We start from the raw sequence: 24,906 nt of genomic DNA on the forward strand, positions 1-24,906 counted from the left end.
TTGGAGTATTGTGAGCAGGTTTGGGCCACTTATCTTGGAAAGGATGTGCTGAAACTGAAGACGGTTCAAAGGAAGTTCTTGAAAATGATTCCAGGATTGAATGGCTTGTCATCTGAAGAGTGTATGATGGCTCTGGGCCTGTATTCACTGTAATTCAGAAGAATGAGGGTGACCTAATTGAAACAGATTGAACGGTGAAAAGCCTTGATAGAGTGGATGTGGAGAGGATGTTTCCTATTATGAGTGTGTATATGACCAGAGGACACAGCCTCAGAATAGAGGGGTGTCCTTTTAGGATGGAGCTGAGGAAGAATTTCTTTAGCCAGAGAGTGGTGGTGAATCTGTGGAATTCTTTGTCACAGGCAGCTGTGGAGCCAAGTCTTTATGTATATTTAAGGCAGAGGTTCATGGATTCTTGATTGGTCAGGGCATGAAGGGATACGGGGGGCGGTGGGGGAAGGTGGGAGATTGGGGCTGAGGGGGAAAATGGATCAGCCATGATGAAATGGTGGAATGGACTCAATGGGCTAAATGGCCTAATTTTGCTCCTATATCTTATGGTCTTAGAGACCGTGGCATCATTTGTGCAACTACCCCGCTAAGCTGCAAAGAAATTTGAACATTTCAATAAAATCACCTCTCAATCTTCTCAAATCTAGAACCGATATCCTCACAGTAATCTATTCTCATCCTAACAATCAACCCAGTATCCCTCAAAGACACTTGCCTTCTATTAATTCCAGTGACTATAAATTCAACTTTTCCCAAAGTGGTCTCAGCAAGTCCCAATACAATAGTAGTAAGTCTTCTGTACATTTGTGGTCCATTCACTTAGTCACGAAGGCCAATATTAACTGTTTCTTCTATCCGCATGTTAACTTCTGTGTTGCATGAAGCACTGAAGCAAGAGCCATCCGCATACCAATAATTATTCAGTTGGACAAATATTGCCTTCCTATTATCAAATGTTGAGTTTTAATCTCCATATAATTTGTAATCCAAACCTATGGGCTGCCCTATCCTGAATTGTTGAGAGATACCAGTTTTAAATTTTTAACTATGTCAGAGAGTCATACAAGGTGGAAGCAATGTGACCACCAGTCTGGTCATCAAAAACCTACCTCTGCTAATCCCAGTTCTCAGCATTGGACCTCTAGAAATCTATGACGTGGTGCTTTAAATGCATATGCAGTGCTACTTACCTCTTATATGATATGAGAATACTTGATTCCACTACCCCTCAACCTGTGAATTTCAGAGTTCAATACTGAACTCTGTAAAAAAATATCTTTCTAAATCCCCTATCTCTTAACTTAAACAGATACATGAGTATGAATATCTCTGCCAAGGGTTAAGTTTCTCCCCATCTACTCTCCCTATATACCCCTCATAGTTTTGCTTATCTGATCCTAGTCACCCTTCAGTCTTTTCTGCTCCAAAGAAGACTAATTCAGTTTATGCAGTGTCTCATGCAAGGTAGGTTTTCTATGTTTCTATGAAAAATGGAAGAATTGTATTCAGTTTACTATTTAGTCTGCCCTTATACCATTTGGTCTGAACATGTGAGCACTCAAACTCAAATCATAAGATTAAAGTATGAGAAAGAATGTCAAAGCTTTGCAGAGGGTGCAGGGAAAATTTACTGGTCTAACATCAGAAGAATCTTTATTATGAGGAGATTCAAAATCTGGGAATATTGTCCGGATTATCAGAGGTTCAGGGAAGACATTGAATATTATTAATAGAATGGAGAAAGAGTTTTGTAAAGAAAGATTATATTCATTGGCAAGTGGATTATGAACCAGATTATGTATCCCAATTGGCAAAACAAACCGTAAGTGATTTTCTCACATTGATGTTTTAGAATATACCACTTAAAGGGGTAGAGAAGCAGATACCACAGGACGTTTCAAAAGGAAGTTAGAGGATGATTTGCATGGTTTTCACTGCACATTTGGATACCAAACATTTTGTGGAATCCCTATGATGTCTTGATTTGCTGTGGACATCCTTGGCCTGGTGGGATTGTTTTACCCTGTGTTTGAATGATGGAGCCAAGAAGAAGAATCAGGATCAGAATCAGGTTTACTATTGCCGGCATGTGGCGTGAAATTTGTTAACTTGGCAGCAGCAGTTCAATGTAATACATATCAAAATAAATAAATAAATAAATAAATAAATAAATTACAGTATACGTATATTGAATAGATTAAAAATCATGCAAAAACATAAATAATATATATTTAAAAAGTGAGGTGGTGTCCAAGGATTCAATGTCCATTTCAGAATCAGATGACAGAGGGGAAGAAGCTGTATGAGTGTGTGCCTTCCGGCTTCTGTACCTCCTACCTGATGGTAGCAGTGAAAAAAGGGCATGCCCCCAGGTGCTGGAGGTCCTTAATATCTGCCTTTCTGAGACACCACTCCTTGAAGATGTCCTAGGTACTTTGTAGACTAGTACCCAAGATGGAGCTGACTGGATTTACAACCCTCTGCAGCTTCTTTTGGTCCTGTGCAGTAGCCTCTCCATACCAGACAGTGATGCAGCCTGTCAGAATGCTCTCCACTGTACATCTATAGAAGTTTTTGTTGACAAATCTCTTCAAACTCCTAATGAAGTATAACCACTGTCTTGCCTTCTTTATAACTACGTTGATATGTTGGGACCAGGTTAGGTCCTCAGAGATCTTGACACCCAGGAACTCGAAACTGCTCACTCTCTTCACTTCTGATCCCTCTATTGGTATGTGTTCCTCCATCTTACCCTTCCTGAAGTCCACATTCGGCTCTTTCATCTTACTGACGTTGAGTGCAAGGTTGGTGCTGTGACACCACTCCACTAGTTGGTACATCTTGCTCCTGTATGCCCTCTCATCTCCATCTGAGATTCTACCAACAACAATTGTATCATCATCAAATTTATAGATGATATTTGAGCTATGCCTAGCCACACAGTCATGAGTATATAGAGAGTAGAGCAGTGGGCTAAGCACACACCCCTGAGGTGTGCCTGTGTTGATCGTCAGTGAGGAGGAGGTGTTATTACCAATCCGCACAGATTGTGGTCTTCCGGTTAGGATGTCAAGGATTCAGTTGCAGAGGGAGGTACAGAGGCCCAGGATTGTGGGAATGATGGTATTAAATGCTGAGCTATAGTCGATGAACAGCATCCTGATATAAGTGTTTGTGTTGTCCAGGTAGTCTAAAGCCGTGTGAAGAGCCATTGAGATTGCATCTGCCATTGACCTATTGTGGCGATAAGCAAATTGCACTGGGTTCAGGTCCTTGCTGAGGCAGGAACTGAGTCTAGTCATAGCCAACCTCTCAAAGTATTTCATCACTGTCGATGTGAGTGCTACTGACTGATAGTCATTAAGGCAGCTCACATTATTATTCTTAGGCACTGGTATAATTGTTGCCTTTTTGAAGCAAGTGGGAACTTCCGCCCGTAGCAGTGATAGGTTGAAAATGTCCTTGAATACTGCCACCAGTTGGTTGGCACAGGTTTTCAGAGCCTTACCAGGTACTCCATCGGGACCTTCTGCCTTGAGAAGGTTCACTCTCGTTAAAGACAGCCTAACATCTGCTTCTGAGACAGAGATCACAGGGTCATTAAGTGCAGCAGGGATCTTCACAGCTGTAGTTATATTCTTCCTTTCAAAGCGGGCATAGAAGGCATTGAGTTCATCTGGTAGTGAAGCATTGCTGCCAATCATGCTATTGGGTTTCACTTTGTAGGAAGTAATGCCTTGCAAAACATGCCAAGAGTTGTCGTGCATACGATGTCACCTCCAACCTCACCTCTATTAAGTTGGATAATGAATATTTCAAGTGCTCATTGAATAACAGAAAATGGGCGAGATAGAAAAGACTACTCTTTCTGTATTTCCTGTATTAAAAGTCAATTTCATGAGGAAACCCTTGCTATCCTGACAATGCTCATGTTCTAATGTTCTTCTTCAGAGATATGCTCCTATTCTTTCTATTTATTGGGTTACAGGGCAAACAGCTTAAACTACTTAAAATTTATAAGAATGATAGCTGAAGCCTTCAAGAATTAGAGAAATTGGTAAGCATTTTGGTTTTGGGGGAGATTATGATAAAGAGACTTAGTCTAAACTTTGGACTAACATCTACCCTCCCTGCAGTTTTATATTTTTGTGTCTCCTTCCCTATTCTGAAGAAAGGTCTTCAGATTGAAAGGTTAAATCTGTTTCTCTTCCCAAAGATGCTGGGCATTTCCAGCATTTTTTTCAGGATTCCAGAATTGCAGCTATTTTGATTTTCCGCCTGTTGTCTTTTCAACTCATAAGGCGAACGATCTTCTACATTCATTCAATGCACACCAAGTCCCGCCCCAGTCGCACCTTCTTGCCTATGACGAAGTCCCGCCCCTATGTAAGCTCCGCCCCCGAATGACGAACGCCCTTCTCGCTCTTGCAGACTGATTTGTTCCAGCAGAAGCCCCGCCCCCTCACCTTGTCCCACGAGGCGGAGTCGATACCGGAAGTGGCGACGGATGAAGCGCCGAGTGCGTCGGCCCGCGGTAGACCGAAGACAGCGGCATCAGGAGCCTGAGTTATTGCGGCCGCTCGGAGCACAGGGACGGCGTTGGAGCAGCCGGACCGAGGCCGTAGAGCTGATGGGGGTGGTCGGCTCGAGCCTGGGCCTACTGGCCGCGCTGATTGTCGCTCTGTCAGTGCTAGTGGTGGGCGGCGTGAACTCGCTGACGGTGGCTGAAGGTGAGGAGTCCAGTCCTGGGGAGGAGGACAAGACTGCAATGGGTCGGGGTGGGAGCGGGTGCGCATCAGGGGCCGGGAGGAATTGGAGTTCTTGGTGAGTCGATGGGGGAGGGGGTGGTTAGAGATGGGGGCACAACAGATACCAATGATCACTGGATGGATTTGTGGAAAATGGGGGTATGCAGAGGGGGGTAGGAGTGTTAACTGCAAGTGCGGTCGCTGTAGTTAGATTGCACTGTCCTACATGTGTGGGGAAGCAGTCTCTCTGTTCGTCAAGACTATCAGAATCAGTTTTATTATCAGGCTTACATGATGTACCGTGCTGTACATTTCAAAATAGGTAAGTAGTGGAAAGAAAGAATAATGGCGTAGTGCTATCTACGGAAAGGAGCAGTTTTTGATTGTGGATCTTCAGGCTCCTGGTACTCTCTGATGTGAGTAACGAAATGGAATGTTCTGGATGTAGAGGGCCCTTAGTGATGGGTACTGCCTCTCGGGAATGTCATCTAGTTGGGAGAATTTTGCCTGCGATGGAGCTCGCTGAGTCTACAGCCCCTTGCAGCCTTTTGTGATTCTGTGCATTGGAACCACCGGAGGTGTCTGAAATGCAACCGGTTCAAATGCTCTCCATATACATCTTTAAATAAATGCACGAGTCTTTGTTGACATTCAAAATCACGTCAAATTCTTCATGACATAGAGCTGGTAGTATATCTTAGGATATGATCTGAAGATTAGGATGTCAATTTCCTCCTGTAGAAGAGCCCGCAGTGTCTGCTTTTAATGTTTAAATCAAGAGGCGGAGATTTGACAACACAGCATTCCTGGTACCTGCAAGAGAGCTGAGATAAGTTTTCTCCAGATCTCGGTCTGGACTCAGACTTGCATCCTAGTCTCCTAACTCATTTGAGAGTGTACAACTCTCAACCAGTATCTAAGATAGATTGGTGAGCAGTTTATTTTATTTGCTGTATACCATCTTCCTGTATACAAATTAGCTGCTGCACGTTCGTCCTTAGAACAGTAGAGGAGGTTGTAGAAGGCATCTATTTATTTTTAAATTGTGGATGTTTAGTAACTTGTTAGGCAATGCATACGGCTAAAATTGATCTAGTCTGAAGTTTTGATTGGCTAAATAGCTGATAGCTTGTTACCAGGAGTGAAGTCAAATGAGATGTGTAAGCTGTTTGACATTATAATGTGCAGTGATCATTAACACAGTATATAATTCAGTGGGATACAAGTCATGTGTCTCTACAAATTTGTTGGCTGCCTTCAAGTTGTAGTTAAGACACCAATTGTTCACTGGGTAATTATACATCATAATTTACTGATTTGTAATATTGACAGTTGTTGAAAAGGAAATTAAATAACCTTGTATTTTCTTTCTCAATATCACTGTGATTAAAATATCTGTAAAATTCTCCAATTCCAGTGGTTTACTTTACAACTTTTCAGTATCAGCATTTGTATTGATTTTCAATATGAAGTGCAAATTTCTTTTTGATTGTAAGAGCTTTATTTCCTTGGTTACTGATTGCTGGGGAAACATTCTCTAAATAAACGTAGGATGTGTACTTATTGTACTTGAGTAAATTTATGTTAAAATGTGCTTATGTGAATGAAATGCTGTCAGTGTATTTATTTGACACAGTCCATTTGTCTAGTGGACTAGGACAACCTGCAATTAATTATATTTAGATGAAATTTGGCTGGACCAATTAAAAAAAATGTAATAGCTGGGATAAAACTACATGTGTATCTTTGTATGCATATTTGGAGGAAATTGCACTGCAATACTGACAACATTTGACATAGTGTTTCTTGAGTAACATCACAAACGTAGTACATTGGCAGTAGCTTCTGATCAGTCTATCAATAAGCCATTGGAAATGCACTGTGAAGTTATTACAATGGGCAAATTAGCATTATTTTGTTGTTTTACAATATCTGAACCATTCTTGTATCTGAAAAACTTGGAAGTAGCTAGTTCAAGAATTTTTTGCACAATCATATCAGTTTTTGAGTTTATTTGTGTCATTACAGAGTCTCCCGACAGAAAGCATCATAAACTTGAGATGGACCAGGCATTTTTAAGTGTTTATAATGAATTGTCTGAGGTGCTGGTTGTCTCTTGGCTGTCAGATCACTGTTACCAGGTGAGTGTTACAGTAAGTTAAGTTGTATCCCGGCAGTTGTTGCATCTAGGTTCACTGGTGTACAAATGAGAATGTTCTTGCTGAAGCAAAACTAACTTCACATATACAATGGCTGGAAAAAGTTTGGCCTCTACAACTATTTTTACATTTTATTGTCTCATTTTCTAAATTTAAAATGTATTGAAGTAGAATTTTTAAGCTAATCTACAAAATATTGTGCATCTTGTCAAATCAAAGGAAAAATTCCAATTGTTTGCTGAAATTAAACTAAAATTGTGAGGCTATTAATGTAGTCATCCCTTTTGTAATTGCTCTGCTAACTTTCCTCAGATGCAATATAAGTGTTACCTGACCAACTCACCCAGTTTGTTGATGTAGAAAATTGGAGGGTAACCATTTTCAATTAATTCATAAGAATAAATACTCCTTTGCTTTGTAAGGGCTGACAGTATGGTAGATTTTCAGCAGATCAGACCAAAATGGAGACAAAAGAGCAAATCAGGGGAATAATAGAGAAGCACAAATCTAGGGAAGGGTACAAGACCATCTCAAAGATGCTGAGCTTACCAGTGCGGTCCATCGTGGAAAAATATATGAAACCACTTCCACACTGCCTAAGTCAGGCTGTCCTTCTAAACTTGGATGCTGGAGAAGAATGGCACTTGTAAGAAAGGCTATTGTGACACCAACAGTCACTCTAAGTGAGCTGCAGCAGTCAGTGGCTATAACTGGAGATGAGGTTCGTGGTTCCACAATCTCTAGGGCCTTGCACAAAAATGCTATTATGGAATAATGGCAAGGAAGAAGCCCTGGCTTTTAAAAAATGCATATCCTTGCCCATAAAGACTTTGAAAAGTGTCACTTAGAAGATACTGTAACAATGTACAAGGAGGTTTTGTGGTCAGATGAGAATAAAATGGAACACTTTGGCCTCCACACTAAGCAGTACCTGTGTGTAAATGTAATACGCATTTGCCAGGTAACACCATCCTGACTGTAAAGTATGGTGGAGGTCATATCATGTTATGGGGATGCTATTCAGCATATGGGACTAAAACAATCTGGTCAGGATTGATGGGAAGATGAATACTGCTAAGTACAGAGAGAGATACTGCATTGAAAACCTGCTAACCTCTGCCAGAAAGCTTAAATTGGGTAGGAAGTTCATCTTTCAGCAGGACGACCCAAAGCACACTGTTAGGGCAACCATGGAGTGACTTCAAATGAAGAAAATTGATGTCCTTGAGTAGCCCAGTCAAAGTCCTGACAACCAAATTGAACATTTGTGGCAAGTCCTCAAGATTGTTGTCCACTGTGCTCCCCAATCAACTTGGTTTAGCTTGAGCAATTTTGCAAGGAGGAATGGGCGAGTCTTGCTCCAGCATGTTGTTAATAGAGACTAATCTGAAAAGACTACTGGCTGTAATAGCAGTGAGAGGTGGCTCAAATCAGTAATGAGCAAATGTTTTCAAACTGCTGACATTCCAGTTTTTGAATTTTTATTTTTTCATGCTTTACAATATTTCCTGTTTTTTGGCACTGCTGTGAAAAAAGGACATGTGATTCACAAATAAAAATTTTCTGTTAAATTGATTAAAATCCCTGGTTGCAGTACTTAGTTATCTGAACAAAGGGTTGGGGTCTGAATATTTTAGAAGGCATTGCAGATCTGGCCAAATTTCAGGGATTGGTACCCAGATAACGTTATTTATTTTTGTTCTGCTTTTGAAACGTTTGAATACCTCTATGAGTGCAGTTTCTGCTTTTGGGTGAGTTTCAAATTGCATTGTTTTACAAGGCTTCAAGTAAAGTACATTTGTACAATCACAAAGGCAAGGGTTACATCATAGGTACAATTTTTTCTGATTAAGTTGAAAAGTGTCACTAGATGCATTCAAAGTTGGCAACTTGCTGAAGTCTTAGCAACAGTTGAATGTATTTCACAGCATTCTATTCTCCATCTATATGTAATCTGATCTTAATTTTTCTGAAAGTAACTGAGAATACACTGAATCATTGAACCACTTGATAACTTCAGTGGTAAGTGGGGGGGAAAGTTTCCATCTGTAGCTGATTCAAGTATCAGATAGCATAAACAAAGTGAAAACCTAAAGGAACAAGCAGGACGTGAAAGGAATATTTTTATATTTGAGTATAAATATTTTGCTGTGCATGTAAAGGTGGTGGAAATAGTTGGTAGTTACAAAACAGAATTGGAAAGGGACTTCAGGAAAATAGTTTGTAGTTCTATAGGCTAAGGGGAAGAAACTCAATATAATGCTAAAAAGGGGGTCAGTATCTTACTGTAGGTCAATTGGCTACCATTTGTGCCGTAACAAAATCTATTTCTGTTTTGTGATTTTGTTACTTTCTAAGTACATATGTTTTGATCTGAAAAAACTTTGAAAAAATACAAAGAAAATTATTGTTATCAGAAGAGTATTCCCTGTGTGACTCCCATTAATTTTAAATTGGAAATGTTGTCATTTTTGAAGTTATCTGCCTCTGATTAACTTTTTAAGGGGCAGGTTTTGCTGGCATATGTCCATCACAGGTGGTGGCTCCACACCCAGTGTTACCTAGGCTAGATGGGAAGGAGAAACAAATGTACTTTGCTGATACATTTATGTTATCAGATTGATGATGAGGAATCTGAAGGCTACCGAAGGAGGCCTGGTCCCAAAGCTGGACTGGAAGTTTCTAGATATTTTTCAATGTTACTGACTTTCAGAATATTCGAACACTACTAGTGTCCAATTTATTATGTGGCAGCAACTCAATGCATAAAAGCATGCAGACATGGTCGAGTGGTTCAGTTGTTATTTAGACTAAACATCAGCACCTCATTAATACAACTATCTAATCTTTGCTTAATGTCTAAGGATACATATTGTATCAAAAGGACAGGTAGCAAGGCCGCCTGTTGCTCTGTTGGTAGAAAAATGAAATCAAATCCTTAGAAAGAGGTAACCTAGGATTGGAAGGTTTTGAATCATTGTGGATAGAGCTAAGAAACAGCAAGGGTAAAAACTCCCTATAGGTGTTGTATACAGATCCCCAAACAGCAATAAAGGTATGGTCTACAAATTACTATGGGAACTAGAAAATGCATGCCGAAAGGGGAATGTTACTCAGTCATGAGGCATTTCAATATGCAGGTAGATTAGGAAAATCAGGTTGGTGCTGGATTCCAAGAGGGGGATTTTGTAGAATGCATATGTAGTCCCCCGCCCACCCTCAGGGTCGCTCAGCTCGCTGTCATCTAAGGAAATAGCCCTCGGCCCCGCCAAACTGGGTAATTGGTTTGTGTGGATGCTGTATGATGTACCCTACCCCGCCCAAATAACAGACAATACACCAGATACAATTAAATGATTTACAGTTTATAGATATTACTGGAATTATGTAATTAATAGAGAATAAAATATAAAAGGAAAGTAAAAGGCGCCACACTTATCAAAGTTCAATCTCTTCATGCACAAACAGTTGGAGCTCAGGACCCTCGGACCACCTCGACTGGCCGCCTGGGACCAACAACGGTGGTCGACCAGACGCTCCACACGAGTCCGTCTCCTCTCCTCGCCAAACACCCTTCTCGGGGTCCGACCCCGTTAGTCACAGCACCTGGTCCATCCTCTGTCTCTCTCTCTCCCACCTTCTGCCCCCAAAACTCTGCGCATACAATCTCTTACAGACACCCCACAGGCATAACAACTAACCCAATTGGTTCATTTGTCCTCTTATCAGTAGATAATCCAAAACAAACTGCCAGCACAAGAACTTTTTCAGTGTTTAACATAACAAAGAAGCGTTCCCAAGCATAACATAACAAAGAAGCCATTTTAATTAGCCTACACAGTAACATAAAAGACGAAACCCCCCTACACATACGAGATGGGTTTTTAGAGTAGCTCATGCTTGAGCCCACTGGGGGAAGAGCTGTTCTAGATTGGGTGTTGTGCAATGAACCAGAATTGATTAGAGAGCTTAAGGTGCAAGAACCCTTAGGGGAAAGTGATCATAATATGATCAAATTCACACTGAAATTTCAGAAGGAGAAGCTAAAGTCAGATGTATCAGTAGTACAGTAGAGTAAAGGGAACTGCAGAGGCAGAGAGGAGTTGGACAGAATTGATTGGAAAAGAACACTGGCAGGGATGATGGCAGAGCAGCAATGACTGGAATTTCTGGAAGCAAATTGGAAGACACAAGATGTATGCATACCAAGGTGGAAGGAGTATTCTAATGGTAAGATAACACAAGCTTGGCTAACAAGAGAAGTCAAAACCATTATAAAAGCCAAAGAGAGGACATATAATAGAACAAAAATTACTGGGAAGTTACGGGATGGAGAAGCTTTTAAAAATCAACAGAAGGCAACTAAAAAAGTCATTAATAGTCATACTTTATTGATCCCGCGGGAAATTGGTTTTCGTTACAGTTGCACCATAAATAATAAATAGTAATAAAACTATAAATAGTTAAATAGTAATATGTAAATTATGCCAGGAAGTAAGTCCGGGACTAGCCTATTGGCTCAGGGTGTCTGACCCTCCAAGGGAAGAGTTGTAAAGTCTGATGGTCACAGGCAGGAATGACTTCCTATGACGCTGTGTGTAGCATCTCGGTGGAATGAGTCTCTGGCTGAATGTACTCCTGTGCCCAACCAGTACATTATGTAGTGGAGTCAGACACCACCATCAGAGAGTCCAGTTCCATCCCCACAACATCACTGGCCTTACGAATGAGCTTGTTGATTCTGTTGGTGTCTGCTACCCCCAGCCTGCTGCCCCAGCACACAACAGCAAACATGATAGAACTGGCCACCACAGACTCGTAGAACATCCTCAGCATCGTCTGGCAGATGTTGAAGGACCTCAGTCTCCTCAGGAAATAGAGACGGCTCTGACCCTTCTTGTAGACAGCCTCAGTGTTCTTTGACCAGTGCAGTTTATTGTCAATTCGTATCCCCAGGTATTTGTAATCTTCCACCATGTCCACACTGACCTCCTGGACGGAAACAGGGGTCACCGGTACCTTAGCTCTCCTCGGGTCTACCACCAGCTCCTTAGTCTTTTTCACATTAAGCTGCAGATAATTCTGCCCACACCATGTGACAAAGTTTCCTACCGTAGCCCTGTAGTCAACCTCATCTCCCTTGCTGATGCATCCAACTATGGCAGAGTCATCAGAAAACTTCTGAAGATGACAAGAAGGTAAAGATAGAATATGAAAGTAAGCTGGCCAATAATACAGGTCCACAATCCCTTATCCGAAATCCTTGGGACCAGTTGCATTTCGGAATTCAGAATTTTTCGGATTTCAGACCCCCCCCCCCCGCTGATACCAAAAAACACGAATGCTCAAGTCCCTTATTTAACCTGTCTCAGTGTGGTGGACTTTAGGACCCAGCGGCGCACCAAACCTATGCACATCCTCCTGTATACTTTAAATCATCTTGAAGACTCGTACGACCAGATTTGAGAGTAGCTTCTTTCCAACTGTGATAAGACTGCTGAACAGATCCTGACCCGGATCTGGGCCGTACCCTCCAAATATCCAGACCTTGCCTCTCGGTTTTTTTGCACTACCTTTCTTTCCATTTTTCTATTTTCTATTTATGATTTATAATTTAAAATTTTAATATTTACTAATTTTTCCTATTTTTAATATTTAATATTTGTAATCCAGGGAGCAAAAAAGCACAGAATCAAATATCGCTGTGATGATTGTACGTTTAGTATCAATTGGCGACAATAAAGTATAAAGATTACGTATAATACCTAATACAATGTAAATGCTTTGTAAATAGTTGTTATACTGTATTGTTTAGGGAATAATGACAAGAAAAAAATTTATTTCCAACTGAAACGTTCAATAAAACATAAAAATATACAGCTTCAAACGAACCGAATCAAACACATGGTAAATGACTTACTGGAATAAATGTAGAATGTCACTGTCACTATAAAACTTCAGTAATTTTTCTTTCTGTTTATTTAAATCATATACAGTGGTAGTTCCGACACTATTTTCTTCAGTCAGACGCCACACAGACATGCCACGATCAAGCTTCTGCAATAACTCCACTTTCTGCATTATTGTTAATGATATATGCTTCCTTCTCTTTTTCTCATTGTTACCCATAGGGGTATCTGCAGCTCTTTTCGACATTTTCACAGTGAAATTAAACAAAGTCAACAGTGAACTCAAAATATCAGCGAACAGCAAATGCATGTGTAACCAGTACGAGCGCTGAGCCACAACTGATGTCTGGCGGCCTCTGCTGGTGCTGCCACTTCACTCCTGAGTGACGTCAGCTGTTGGTGAAAAAAACTTCGGTTTTCGGAGCTTTTTGGATTTCAGAATTTCTGATAAAGGAATGTGCACATGTATTAAAGAGGATACCAAAGTTTTCTTCAGATACATAAAGTTTAAAGGGGAGGTGAGAGTGGATGTGGACTGCTGGAAAGCGATGCTGGAGAGGTAGTAATGGGGACAAAGAAATAACGGGAAAACTGAATAAGTATTTTGCATCAGTCTTAATCGTGGAAGACACTAGTAGTATGGTGGAAGTTCTAGGTGTCAGGTGTCATGAATGTGTGAAGCTACTGTTCCTAGAGAGAAGGTTCTTGGGAAACTGAAAGGTCTGAAGGTAGAAAAGTCAGCTGGATCAGATAGTGTATACCCCAAGATTCTGAAAGAGATGGCTGAAAAAAATGTGGAGGCATTAGTAATGATGTTTCAAGAATCACTAGATTCTGAAATGGTTCTGGAAGACTGGTAAATTGCAAATGTCACTCCACTCTTCAAGAAGAGAAAGAGGTAGAAGAAAGGAAATTATAGGCAGTTATTCTGATGTCAGTGGTTGGGAAGATGTCGAAGTTGATTATTCAGGATGACATCTCAGGGTACTTGGAGGCACATGATAAAATAGGCCATAGTCCGCATAGTTACCTCAAGAAATATCTTGCCGGACAAATCTGTTGGAATTCTTGGAAGAACTAACAAGCAAGATAGAAAAAGGAGAATTGGTTGATGTTGTGTACTTGGATTTTCAGAAGGACTTTGGTGAAGTACTACACATGAGGCTGCTTAACAAGCTGCAAGCCCATGGTGTTACAGGAAAGATATCAGATAGTTGAAGCACTATCTGATTAGGCAGGTGACAAAGAGTGGGAATAAAGCGAGCCTTTTCTGGCTGGTTGCTAGTGACTAGCGGTGTTCCACAGGGGTCTGTGTTGGGATCGATTTCTTTTTACATTATATGTCAATGATTTGTATGATGGAATTGATGGTTTTCTTGTAAAGTTTGCAGACGATATGAAGATAAGTGGAGGGACAGGTAGTTTTGAGGAAGTAGAGACACTACAGAAGGACTTGGACAGATTGGGGAAATGAGTGAGAAAATGGTAGATGGAATACGGTGTTGGGAAGTGTATGGTCATGCATTTTGGTAGAGGAAATGAAAGAGTAAACAATTTTCTAAATGGAGAGAAAATACAAAACTCTGAGGCATAAAGGTACTTGGGAGTCCTTGTTCAAGGTTCCCTGGAGGTTTATTTGCAGGTGGAGTCTGTGGTGAGGAATGGAAATACGATGTTAGGATTTATTTAATGAGGACTAGAATATAAGAGCAAGGATGTAATGTTGAGACTTTATAAAGTACTAATGGGGCCTCACTTGGAGTACTGCGAACAGTTTTGGGCCCCTTATCCTAGAAAGGATGTGCTAAAACAGGAGAGGGTTTAAAGGAGGTTCTCGAAAATGATTCCAGAATTGAATGGCTTGTTGTATGAAGACCATTTGATGGCTCTGTGCTTGTATTGGGAGTTCAGAAGAATGACATGTGACCTAATTGAAACCTATTGAATGGTGAAAGGCCTTGATAGTGTGGATGTGGAGAGGGTGTTTCCTATTATAGGGATGTGTAGGACCAGAGACACAGCCTCAGAATAGAGGGGTGTCCTTTTAGGATAGAGCTCAGGAGGAATTTCTTTGGCCAGAGAGTGGTAAATCTGTGGAATTTTTTTTATCACAGGCAGCTGTGGAGGCCAAGTCTATATGTATAATTAAGACAAGGGCTGATAGATTCTTAATTGTTCAGGACATGAAGAGATATGCGGGGGAAGGCAGGAGATTGGGGCTGAGAGGAAAAATGGATCAGCCATGATGAAATGGTGGAATAGACTCAATGGGCCAAATGGCCTAATTCTGTTCCTATATCTTATGGTCTTGTAGACTATGGAATCATCCATGCAACTACCCCATTGAGCTGCAAAGAATTTTGAACATTTCAATGAAATCACCTCTCATTCTCCTCAAATCTAGAACCAACATCCTCACAGTAATTTATTCTTATCCTAACAATCAACCAGTATCCCTCCAAGACACTTGCTTCCTATTAATTCCCGTAACTATAAATTCAACTATTCCCAAAGTGGTCTCAGCAAATCAATAGTAGCAAGTCTTCTCTACCATTGTAGTCCATTCACTTAGATTGATAGATTGTTGATTGTTCAGGGCATGAAGGGATACAGAGGGAAGGCAGGAGATTGGAGCTGAGAAGAAAATTGGATCAGCCTTGATGAAATGGTGAAACAGACTCGATGGGTCAAGTGGCCTAATTCTGCTCCTATATCTTATGGTCAAATCAGCCAATCATGTGATAGCAAGTCAGTGCATAAAAGCACGGTCAGTTGATGTTCAGACTAAACATCAGAATGGAAAAAAGTGTGACTGAAGTGACTTTGACTGTGAATGATTGTTGGTGCCAGATGGCCTGCTTTGAGTATCTCAAAAACTGTTGATCATCCAAGATTTTAACATGCAAGTTTCTGGAGTTTACAGAGAATGGTGCAAAAAAACCCAAAAAAAAATCCATTGCGTGGTAAAAACACTTTGTTAATGAGGCAGGTCAGAGGAGAATGGATAGACTGGTTCAAGTTGACAGGAAAGTGACAGTAACTCAAATAACCACATGTTACAACAGTTGTGTGCAGAAGAGCATTTGAAGGTAGTATATGTCAGACTTTGAAATGGATGGGCTACAGCAGCAGAATACCACGAGCATGTGCTTAATTGCCACTTTATGAGGTACAGGAGGTAGTTAATAAAGTGGCCACTGAGTGTATAAAATTGAACTAAACACTTGAGACAATTTTCAATGATTGGATTTTAAAAGAACAAATGAAGCAGCTTGGGGGGAAAAAAACACAAACACAAATGGTTCTAAAAGAAGGACTTAATGTTTTCCTTTTTCTTTCTCCACTGCATCCCTCCAGTCCTCAAAGAAATCAGTTTTGCAAGAGTTGCTGCATAGGTTGTACTGGTGCAGGATTTGAAAACCTACTTTCCCCAGTGTAAAATTTTAGGAAATCCCGGTAATATCGAGCTCTGCTGCTGGATTCCCATCTGTGTGCTGCTTTTAATTACATTTGAGATGTGCGTATCTGTGTGAGACACTGTAGTGCCAATCTTGCTGGCATTTACCAATAAGAATTGCGTTACTGATTCCTGCAGGTTCTATAAACATCCAAGTTTTGCTTCTCTAATTATTTCTGAGTTCAGTCACTTTCTCATCACTTCGTCAATACAAAGTCCCATGTGAGTTTTCACTTTAAACCTCTGCAATTCTCTGCGCATCTAACTTTTTCTTCTCTTAAGATACTCCTTTAAACCAACCTCATTTCCAACCTTCTTGTCATCTATCCTAATATCCCCATGAATGACAGCATCAAGCACTTGTATGGTGCTTTACAATTTCTAAGCGTGCAATATAACAGGTAAATTCTGCTTTACATTTCAGATAACAGAAATTCACCCAAAAATTGAGATAATGGAATAAAAACTTCAATATTATTACAACTTGCTTTTCTTGATACGTACACAGGATGTGGCTTTGCATTACAGAAAATAGAGATTGAATGGATGTTTTTCTAGAATGTGACCCCGCTCTTCTCCAACCCCAACCCAGAGCATGTAATGTAGAATCGCCTGTAAATTGTTGTTGAATTGACCCAATTTAAATAGTGTGGAAATACATATGGAAGTGGTTTGTGGTGTGTTTAAGTATGTTTTAATTTTCTTGTTACTAATTTGATTGATTTTCGTGTTGGTTACAGCTTCAGTCATGGGATTTAGAATAAATTAAGTTGTGAAGCCAAGCATGAATCAATAGCTAACATTTTCCTTCTGATTTTCTTATCTTGTTTCTCAGTGCAAGTTTCAGAAACTTGGTAGTGTGCCTCCAAAAAAGCATTTGGGACTTCAACAAAAACCCCCTGGGAATTCAACATTTGCCATTGACACTAAACATGCAGTTTTGTTACAGTTGAACGTCACAGATGAGGTGTGCAGGTTAGTTTTTAAAATTCTTTCTTGGCTGTGGGTAGTGTTGGTATGGCTGCCATTTATTGTCCATTCCTAATTGCCTTTGAAAAGCACTGAAGTCTTTCTGATAAAGATGCACTCACAGTGCTGTTAGGGGAAGAGTGGGAGACGGGTGATTCCTAAGTTTAGACCCAGTGATAATCAGAATCAGGGTTATTATCTCCGATGTGTTGTGAAATTTGTTGTTTTGCGGCATTGGGTTCAGTGCAATACATTAAAAATTAATACAATTTACAATGAGAAATATAAAAAAATAAGTAGTTCAAAAAGAGAGCAAAATAATGTAGCTTTCTTGGGTTCACGGGCCATTCTGAAATGTGATTATGGCAGTGGGGGGGGGGGAGGGGAGCGGTGTGGTGAGAGAAGCTGTTCCTAAAACATTGAGTGTGCATCTTCTGGCTCCTGCATCTCTTGCCTGATAGTAGAAATGAGAAGGGAGCATGTCCTGGATGTTGGGGGTCCTTAATGATGAATTCTGCCTTCTGGAGGTACCACCTTTTGCAGATGATCTTGACAATGGGGAGGCTCGTGCCTGTGATTAAACTTTTTTTTTTTGATTCTGTGCATTGGAGCCTCCATACCAGGCAGTGATGAAACCAGTAGGAATGCTCTCCATGCTGCTACTTTATAAATTTGCTAAAGTCCCTGGTAACATATTGAATCTCCAATTTCTAATGAAGTATAGCCTCCTGTGTACCTGCTTTGTGATTGCATTAGTATGTTGGATAGATCCTCTGAGATGTTGACACCAAGGAACTTGAAACTGCTCACCCTTTCTACTGCTGACTCCTCCGTGAGGACTGGTGTGTGTAACTAAAACTGTAAAACGGTACTATAAGTGTGGTCTAACCAGAGTTTTATGGAGCTGTAACATTACCTTGCAGCTTTTAAACTTAATCTCCCCTCCCGAACTTTGACCTCAAGATCCCTTTGTCCTTCCACACTGCTAAGAATCCTGCCATTAAATGTACTCTGCTATCAAGTTTGATGTTCCAAAGCATATTACTTCATACTTTTATGGATTGAACTCCACCTGCTACTTCTCAGCCCTGCTCTGCATGCTGTCAATGCCATGTTGTAACCTACAGTACTGTGCAAAAGTCTTAGGCATGTATGTAGCTAGGGTGTCTAAGACTTTTGCACAGTACTGTATTTGTTGCTGTGGAGCAGAGAGAGTTTGTAAATCTGGTGGGAGCAAAGGAATGTTGGGAATAGCAAGGGTGGAGCACTGTGGGAGAGGTGTGGAACAGATGGCAAAGGAGTGTCATGGGTGGGTGGTTGGCATGGGTGCAGATATACCTAGCACTGAGACAACAGACAAGGTCATTTGATTCCTAGCAATTGGTTTATTGATCATCGGGGAATGTCTCTCTGATGCTTTCCACTCCCTCCCATCTTCCTTTCCCTTTTCCCAACCATGATTCCCCTCTTACTGCTCCCTTTCCACTCTCAGTCCACAATAGAGACCCATATCAAAATCAGGTTTATCATCACTCACATATGTCATGACATTTGTTTTATTTTTTTTTGCAGCAGTACGGTGCATAAAATTACAACATTACTATGCAAAAGTCTCGGGCACCCAAGCTACATATATTTATTCTACTTCACCCTACTAACCTTTCCCTACCTCAGTGAGACAAACCTATCCAGAACTCTATGCCAGTGCTCCCGAAACAATCTCCACATTTCCATTGTACATTTCCCTGAGAGCATCTGTTTCTAATTCAACACACACAAAATGCTGGACAATCTCGGCAGGTCAGGCAACATTCATGGAAATGAACAGGACATTTTGGGTCGAGACCCTTTCTCAGGGCTTGGGAGCACTTTATGCTCCCACGTTCGTGCCTCATAATTTTCTCCTTCCCCATTAACTAGTTTCCCATGCCATCTGCTCTTATCCTTGTACAAGGCTATGGTAGAGGTCAGGGAGTTATGGTTACTGAAAGGCTCACCCACAAAGAGATATGTCAACTGATCAGGTTCATTACCTAGTACTAGATCCAGTATGGCCTCTCCTCTGTAGACTTGCCCATGTATTGTGATAGGAATCTTACTAACAAATTCTGCTCCATCAAAGCCTCTTGCACTAAGGAGGTACCAACCAGTATTAGGGAAGTTGAAGTCACCTATGGTGACAGTCCTGTTATTTTTGCAACTTTCCAAAATGTGCCTATTGATCTGTTCCTCAGCTTTCCTATTGCAAATGGGGTAGGGGGGCTCAAAAATACTTCCAGTGGATTGATTGCTCCCTTCCTGTTTCTGACCTCCTCCAGTCTGACTCATTAGACTATTTCTGATTAGCAATGCCATTTCCCCATTCTTTTTACCTCCCTCCATGTCCCTTTTGAAACATCTAAACCCTGCAGTTGCTATTCCTGCCTTTGTGATGGCCAAGGCTCTGTAATGGTCACATCATTGTAGTCACAGCGGATTATTGGCACCCAATTGCCCACTATTGAGAACATCTACCATAAACGCTGCCTGGGCAGGGCGAAAAGCTTTATCAGGGATGCATCTCACCCTAACCATGGACTTTTTACTCTCCTCCCATCCGGTAGCTGCACCAGAAGGCACAGGAAGAGCTTCTTCCCTGAGGCTTGACACTGTTGAACCTCTCATCACAGTGCTAAACAGTATTGCATCCGTATTGTACTGTCTCAGTACTTTTATATTTGTGTGCTGTAGCACTTTTTAAATTTGCAGTTATTTTGTAAATAACAATATTCTTTGCATTTCTGGTCAGATGCTAAATGCATTGCATTGGCTTTGTATCTGTACTTGGCACAATGACAATAAAGTTGAATCTAATCTAATCATCATAGCTCCAGTTACGTACCCCGTAACTGGGTTGCCAAACCAGCAGAAATGGACCACTTAGTTGGAGTCTGGATTACTGGAACTAAGAAAGTTTTATTAAAGAAATAAGTAACACAGTACTCTAATTGTAAGGATATTAATGCAACAGGTTAGCAATGATAAAACACACATGTACACAGAACTAGGATAATAGGAATCAATCAAGCTCTATCGCAGTCTAGGGGTAAAATGATCAGTCTGAAGTGACGCAGAGTTCAGTTCAGCTGAGTACAGTTCACAGTAATCGCTGTTGTGCCGTTGGAGAGAGAGAGAGAGAGCGAACGCAAATTTCGATTCAACAGACCTTTGATGTTCCCCGCAGTTAGCTTTCAGGCGAGCCCTTTTACTGTCTTCGGAGGTCACCGACTGTGACCCCTCCGTTCCGGATACGGTCGTTCTTCCGTGGTGAACTCGGCACCCAGGCAAGGGCGGACACACACACCAGGTTCCCGCTGATCGTACCTTTTCACCCTGTGCATCTATGGTCGGTCCCGCGACCAGACCTCCAAACTCCCACCAACTTGTGGGGGCACACCGCTTTTCCAGGGTCTCGTTATCTCGTGATCTCGTGGTGTCTGTCTTGCCTTAGCGAACCTGTTCCTTTTATCCCCCTGCTGGGGTATCGCCTGTCCATCAAACTTCAAACAGTTCAGGTTCAAAGCAACCGGTCTGTCAATACTCGGAACTGTTTCTCTTTTCGTTAATCTCTCTCCTCTCTCATTAACATTTTGAACGCTTCTCCCTTTGTCTCTCTTATCTCTCTCATCAGCATCAATCTTCTGATAACTTGGTCTTTCGTCACACTCCAAATACTGGTCCATGCTTTAAGTTCATCACCTTTGTTCCTGATGCTTCTGACACTAAAGTAAACACATTTCAACCCATCCAACTGACTACAATTATGTTCTATCCATCGCCTATCCTTCCTTATAGTCTCTATACATATACATTACCTGCTGCTTCCTCTGACCACTTTGTTTTCCAACCTAGTTTAAACCCTCCCCAGCAGCTCTAGCAAATCTGTTAATAAGGACATCTGTTTTTCTCAAATCCAGGTGTAACTTGTCTTTTTTTTGTATGAAATACTTTCTCCAGAAGAAATCCCAATAATCCACATGAAACCCTACCCCCTGCAGCAATTCTTCAGTCACACATTCATCTGCTATATCATCCTATTCTTGCCCTCATTGGTGTGTGGCACAGGCGGCAATCAATGTACCACATGGAGTTTGCCACGTTCATATCTTTTGCTACTAGTGCACAAAGGAACTGCACAAATAATTTGTGTTGTGAGGATGGACTTTAGCAGCTGGGGGAGCTGGGGAGCTCAGGAATCGCCACTCGTGGTTGCTGCTGAATTCACGGTACTTCTGTTCCGTTGATTGATGCCACTAACATATTAAAATTAATGGATCAGTAATTCTAGATGGTGTTTAATTTATATTTACACTGAATTACCCCGACTTCAGACAGCAGCAGCCGTGGGCAGTGGTCTGCTCCCAGGTCCTAAAGTCTATCATGACGCAAATTCTTTGTGCAATTCCTTTGTGCACTAGTAGCAAAAGATGTGTGCATGCGCACCTTCGAGGCAACATTGGCAGCAATTCTGAAATTACTACCTTTGAGGTCCTGCTTTTTAGCTTCCTTCCCAGCTCCCTGTATTTCCTCTTTAGGGTCTCATCCCTTTTCCTAGCAATGCCATTGGTATCAGTGTTTAGCATGACTTCTGGCTACTCTTCCTCCCCCTTATGAATGCTGTGAACTTGATCTGAGATGTTCCTGACACCTGGGAGGCGACATACCATCTGGGTGTCTCTTTCACATCCACAATCTCCTGTCTTTTCCCCTGACTATTGAATCCACTATTACCACTGCTCTCCTCTTCTGCCTCTTTTCTTCTGAGCTACAGACCCAGACTCAGTGCCAAAGTCCTGATCACTGTGGCTTTCCCTGGTAGGTTGCTCCCCCTCTTCTGCCCCTGTCCTCAGCAACAGTATATAAAGCAATGTACCTGGGTACTCAGTGCTCAGTCCTGCTCAAGGGTTTCGGCCTGAAATGTGGACTGTACTCTTTTACACAAAATACTGGAGGGAAAAAAAAACTGAGGCATAGATTTGAAAGGGGTGGAGGAAGAGAAGTGAGCAACGCCAGGCAATAGGTAAGACTTGGAGGGGAAGGAATGAAGCAAGGAGCTAGGAAGTTGATTGCTGAAAAAGATAGAAGGCCATGGATGAAAAAAAGGGTGGGGAAGAGCACCAGAGGGAGGTGATGGGCAGGCAAGGAGATAACATGAGAGAGGGACAAGGGGATGGGAAATAGTGAAGGGGGTGGGGTGGGTGGAGGCATTACTGGAAATTTGAGAAATCGATATTCATGCCATCAGGTTGGCAGCTACCCAAATGGAATATAAGGTGTTGTTCCTCCAACCAAATGTGGCCTTATCCTAACAGTGGAGGAGGCCATGGATTGACATATTGGAATGGGAAGTGGAATTAAAATGGGTAGCCACTGGGAGATGCTGCTTGTTCTGGCAGACAGAGAGAGCATAGATGCTTGGCGAAGCAGTCTTCCAATCTACGTCAGGTCTCAACGATATACTAGATGTCACACCGGGAGCACTGAACACAATATATGACCCCAACAGACTCTCGGGTGAAGTGTCACCTCACCTGAAGGACTGTTTGGGACCCTGAATGGTAATGGCCCTTCACCATTTCCCATTCTCTTGTCCCTCTCTCATGTTATCTCCTTGCCTGCCTATTGCCTCCTCCCCGCCCTTTTTTCTTCCATACCCTTCTGTCTCTTTCACTAATCAACTTCTTAGCTCTTTGCTTCATTCTTCTCCCTCCAAGTTTCACCTATTGCCTGGCGTTTCTCTCTCCCTCCCGCCCCCCACCTTTCATCTATTCCTCATCTTTTTTTCTCCAGTCCTGCCGAAGGGTTTCGGCCCTAAGCATCAACTGTACTTTTTTCCATAGATGCTGCCTGGCCTGCTGAGTTCCTCCACATTTTGTCTGTGTTACTCTGATATTTTTGTAGTTTTAGGCAGAGCCGTTGCAATACCAATCTATGCTGCATCTGATAGGATGCTTTCTGTGGTGGATTTATAAAATTAGGTGACTGTCATTAAGGAAGTACTGAATTTCATTAGCCTTCTAAGCAAATAAAAGCGCTGGTGTGCTTTCATGTGATTGGACCAGGATAATTTGTTGGTGACATTTACACCTAGAAACCTGAGCTATCAACCTCCTCCACCTCAGCTTTGATACAGATGGGGGTATATTCTGCACCCTATACCCTGAAGTCAATGACCAGCTGACATTGAGGGTGAGGTTGTTATCTTGACACCATGCTGCAAGCCTTCCTATTTCCTTCCTGTACTTTGTTTCATCATTGTTTGAGATCTGGCCCACTACAGTGGTGTTATCTGCAGACTTGTAAATGGAGTTTGAGTAGAATCTGACTATCCAGTTATGAGTGTGGAGAAAGTAATGCCAAGACTGAGAAAGCAGGCTTGTGGGGCATTGGTGTAAGGATAATATTGGTGAGGTCAGGTCTGTTTTATCTGTGTCTTGAGGGAAATCTTGATGCCTGCTGTGGCCCTGAGTTTGTAACTCTGGCAGTTAGGGACAGACCGTGCAAGAATCTGATAGACTTTTAGATTATAAGGTAATAGAGTGTTATGGTTCAGTACAGCTGCAGAGTGCTGTAAAAGATTAACCAGGAATTTATTGAATAGTATGGGGAGAGGGCTATTGCACAGGACCAAAAGAAGCTGCATAGGGTTTTAAATCCAGTCAGCTCCATCTTGGGTACTAGCTTACAACGTACCCAGGACATCTTCAAGGAGCGGTGTCTCAGCCAGGCAGTGTCCATTATTAAGGATCTCCAGCACCCAGGGCATGTCCTTTTCTCACTGTTACCATCAGGTAGGAGGTACAGAAGCCTGAAGGCACGCACTCAGCATTTCAGGAACAGCTTCTTCCCTTCTGCCATCCTATTCCTAAATGGATATTGAATCCTTGGATACTACCTCACTTTTTTTAATATACAGTATTTCTGTTTTTTGCATGTTTTTTAATCTATTCAATATACATATGCTGTAATTGGTTTACTTATTATTATTGTTTTTATTTTTTCTCTCTCCTATATTGTATATTGCATTGAACTGCTGCTGCTGAGTTATCAAATTTCACGCCACATGCCGGTGATAATAAATCTGATTCTGATGTGATATCAGATTTTTAGTTCTGAGGGTTTGACAGTTTAGTGACTGAGTGCCTGTTTTCTTCAAACTTGGGTGGGGTTGGAAAGAACAGTACAATGTTGAGGGCCACTTGCCTAGAACTGAAAGAATATTTCTTAGAACTGTAGAGTAGATGCAGTTTTTCTCCTCTCAAAACCACATCTTCTATCTTTAAGTGCAATGTTATCAATCCTGTTCCTAGCTCTTTCTGTAAATTATTTTCTCCCTCAACTATCTATCCATTTCTGTTGAATATCACCATTGAAACTGCTGCTGCCCTTTGTGGGCAGAACTCCAGATCATGATTACGCTACAGAATAAGTTCCAGGACTGTGAATCCTTGGAATTTTTAGGGAGCTCTAAGTTTTCAGACATAGCGTAATAAATTTTTGTATTGCAAGAGAATCGAGATGAGACGTTTGGGCAGCAAAATTAACTTGAGCTCAAAGATCTGCTTCTCATGCATAGCAGTCAAATAGCAAGAAGCATCACCATTTATTCTATT

At 41.5% G+C, this 24,906-nt stretch overlaps 1 protein-coding gene across 3 annotated transcripts in view; it reads left to right on the plus strand.

The window, feature by feature from the left end:
• Window positions 1–24,906, plus strand: part of hgsnat (heparan-alpha-glucosaminide N-acetyltransferase) — a 92,270-nt gene that overhangs the window by 9,184 nt on the left and 58,180 nt on the right. For 2 of the 3 annotated variants that reach the window (XM_063046754.1, XM_063046755.1), the window contains exons 1-3: window positions 4,468–4,742; window positions 6,789–6,901; window positions 17,121–17,260. In XM_063046754.1, the coding sequence (XP_062902824.1) occupies window positions 4,520–4,742; window positions 6,789–6,901; window positions 17,121–17,260 (476 nt within the window). In that variant the 5' untranslated portion in view covers window positions 4,468–4,519. Of the gene's footprint in view, window positions 1–4,467; window positions 4,743–6,788; window positions 6,902–17,120; window positions 17,261–24,906 lie in introns of those variants that run through there. The other variant, XM_063046756.1, reaches the window with a different exon arrangement.

This window comes from Mobula hypostoma, chromosome 4, assembly GCF_963921235.1.
Source record: "Mobula hypostoma chromosome 4, sMobHyp1.1, whole genome shotgun sequence".
NCBI lineage: Eukaryota > Metazoa > Chordata > Chondrichthyes > Myliobatiformes > Myliobatidae > Mobula > Mobula hypostoma.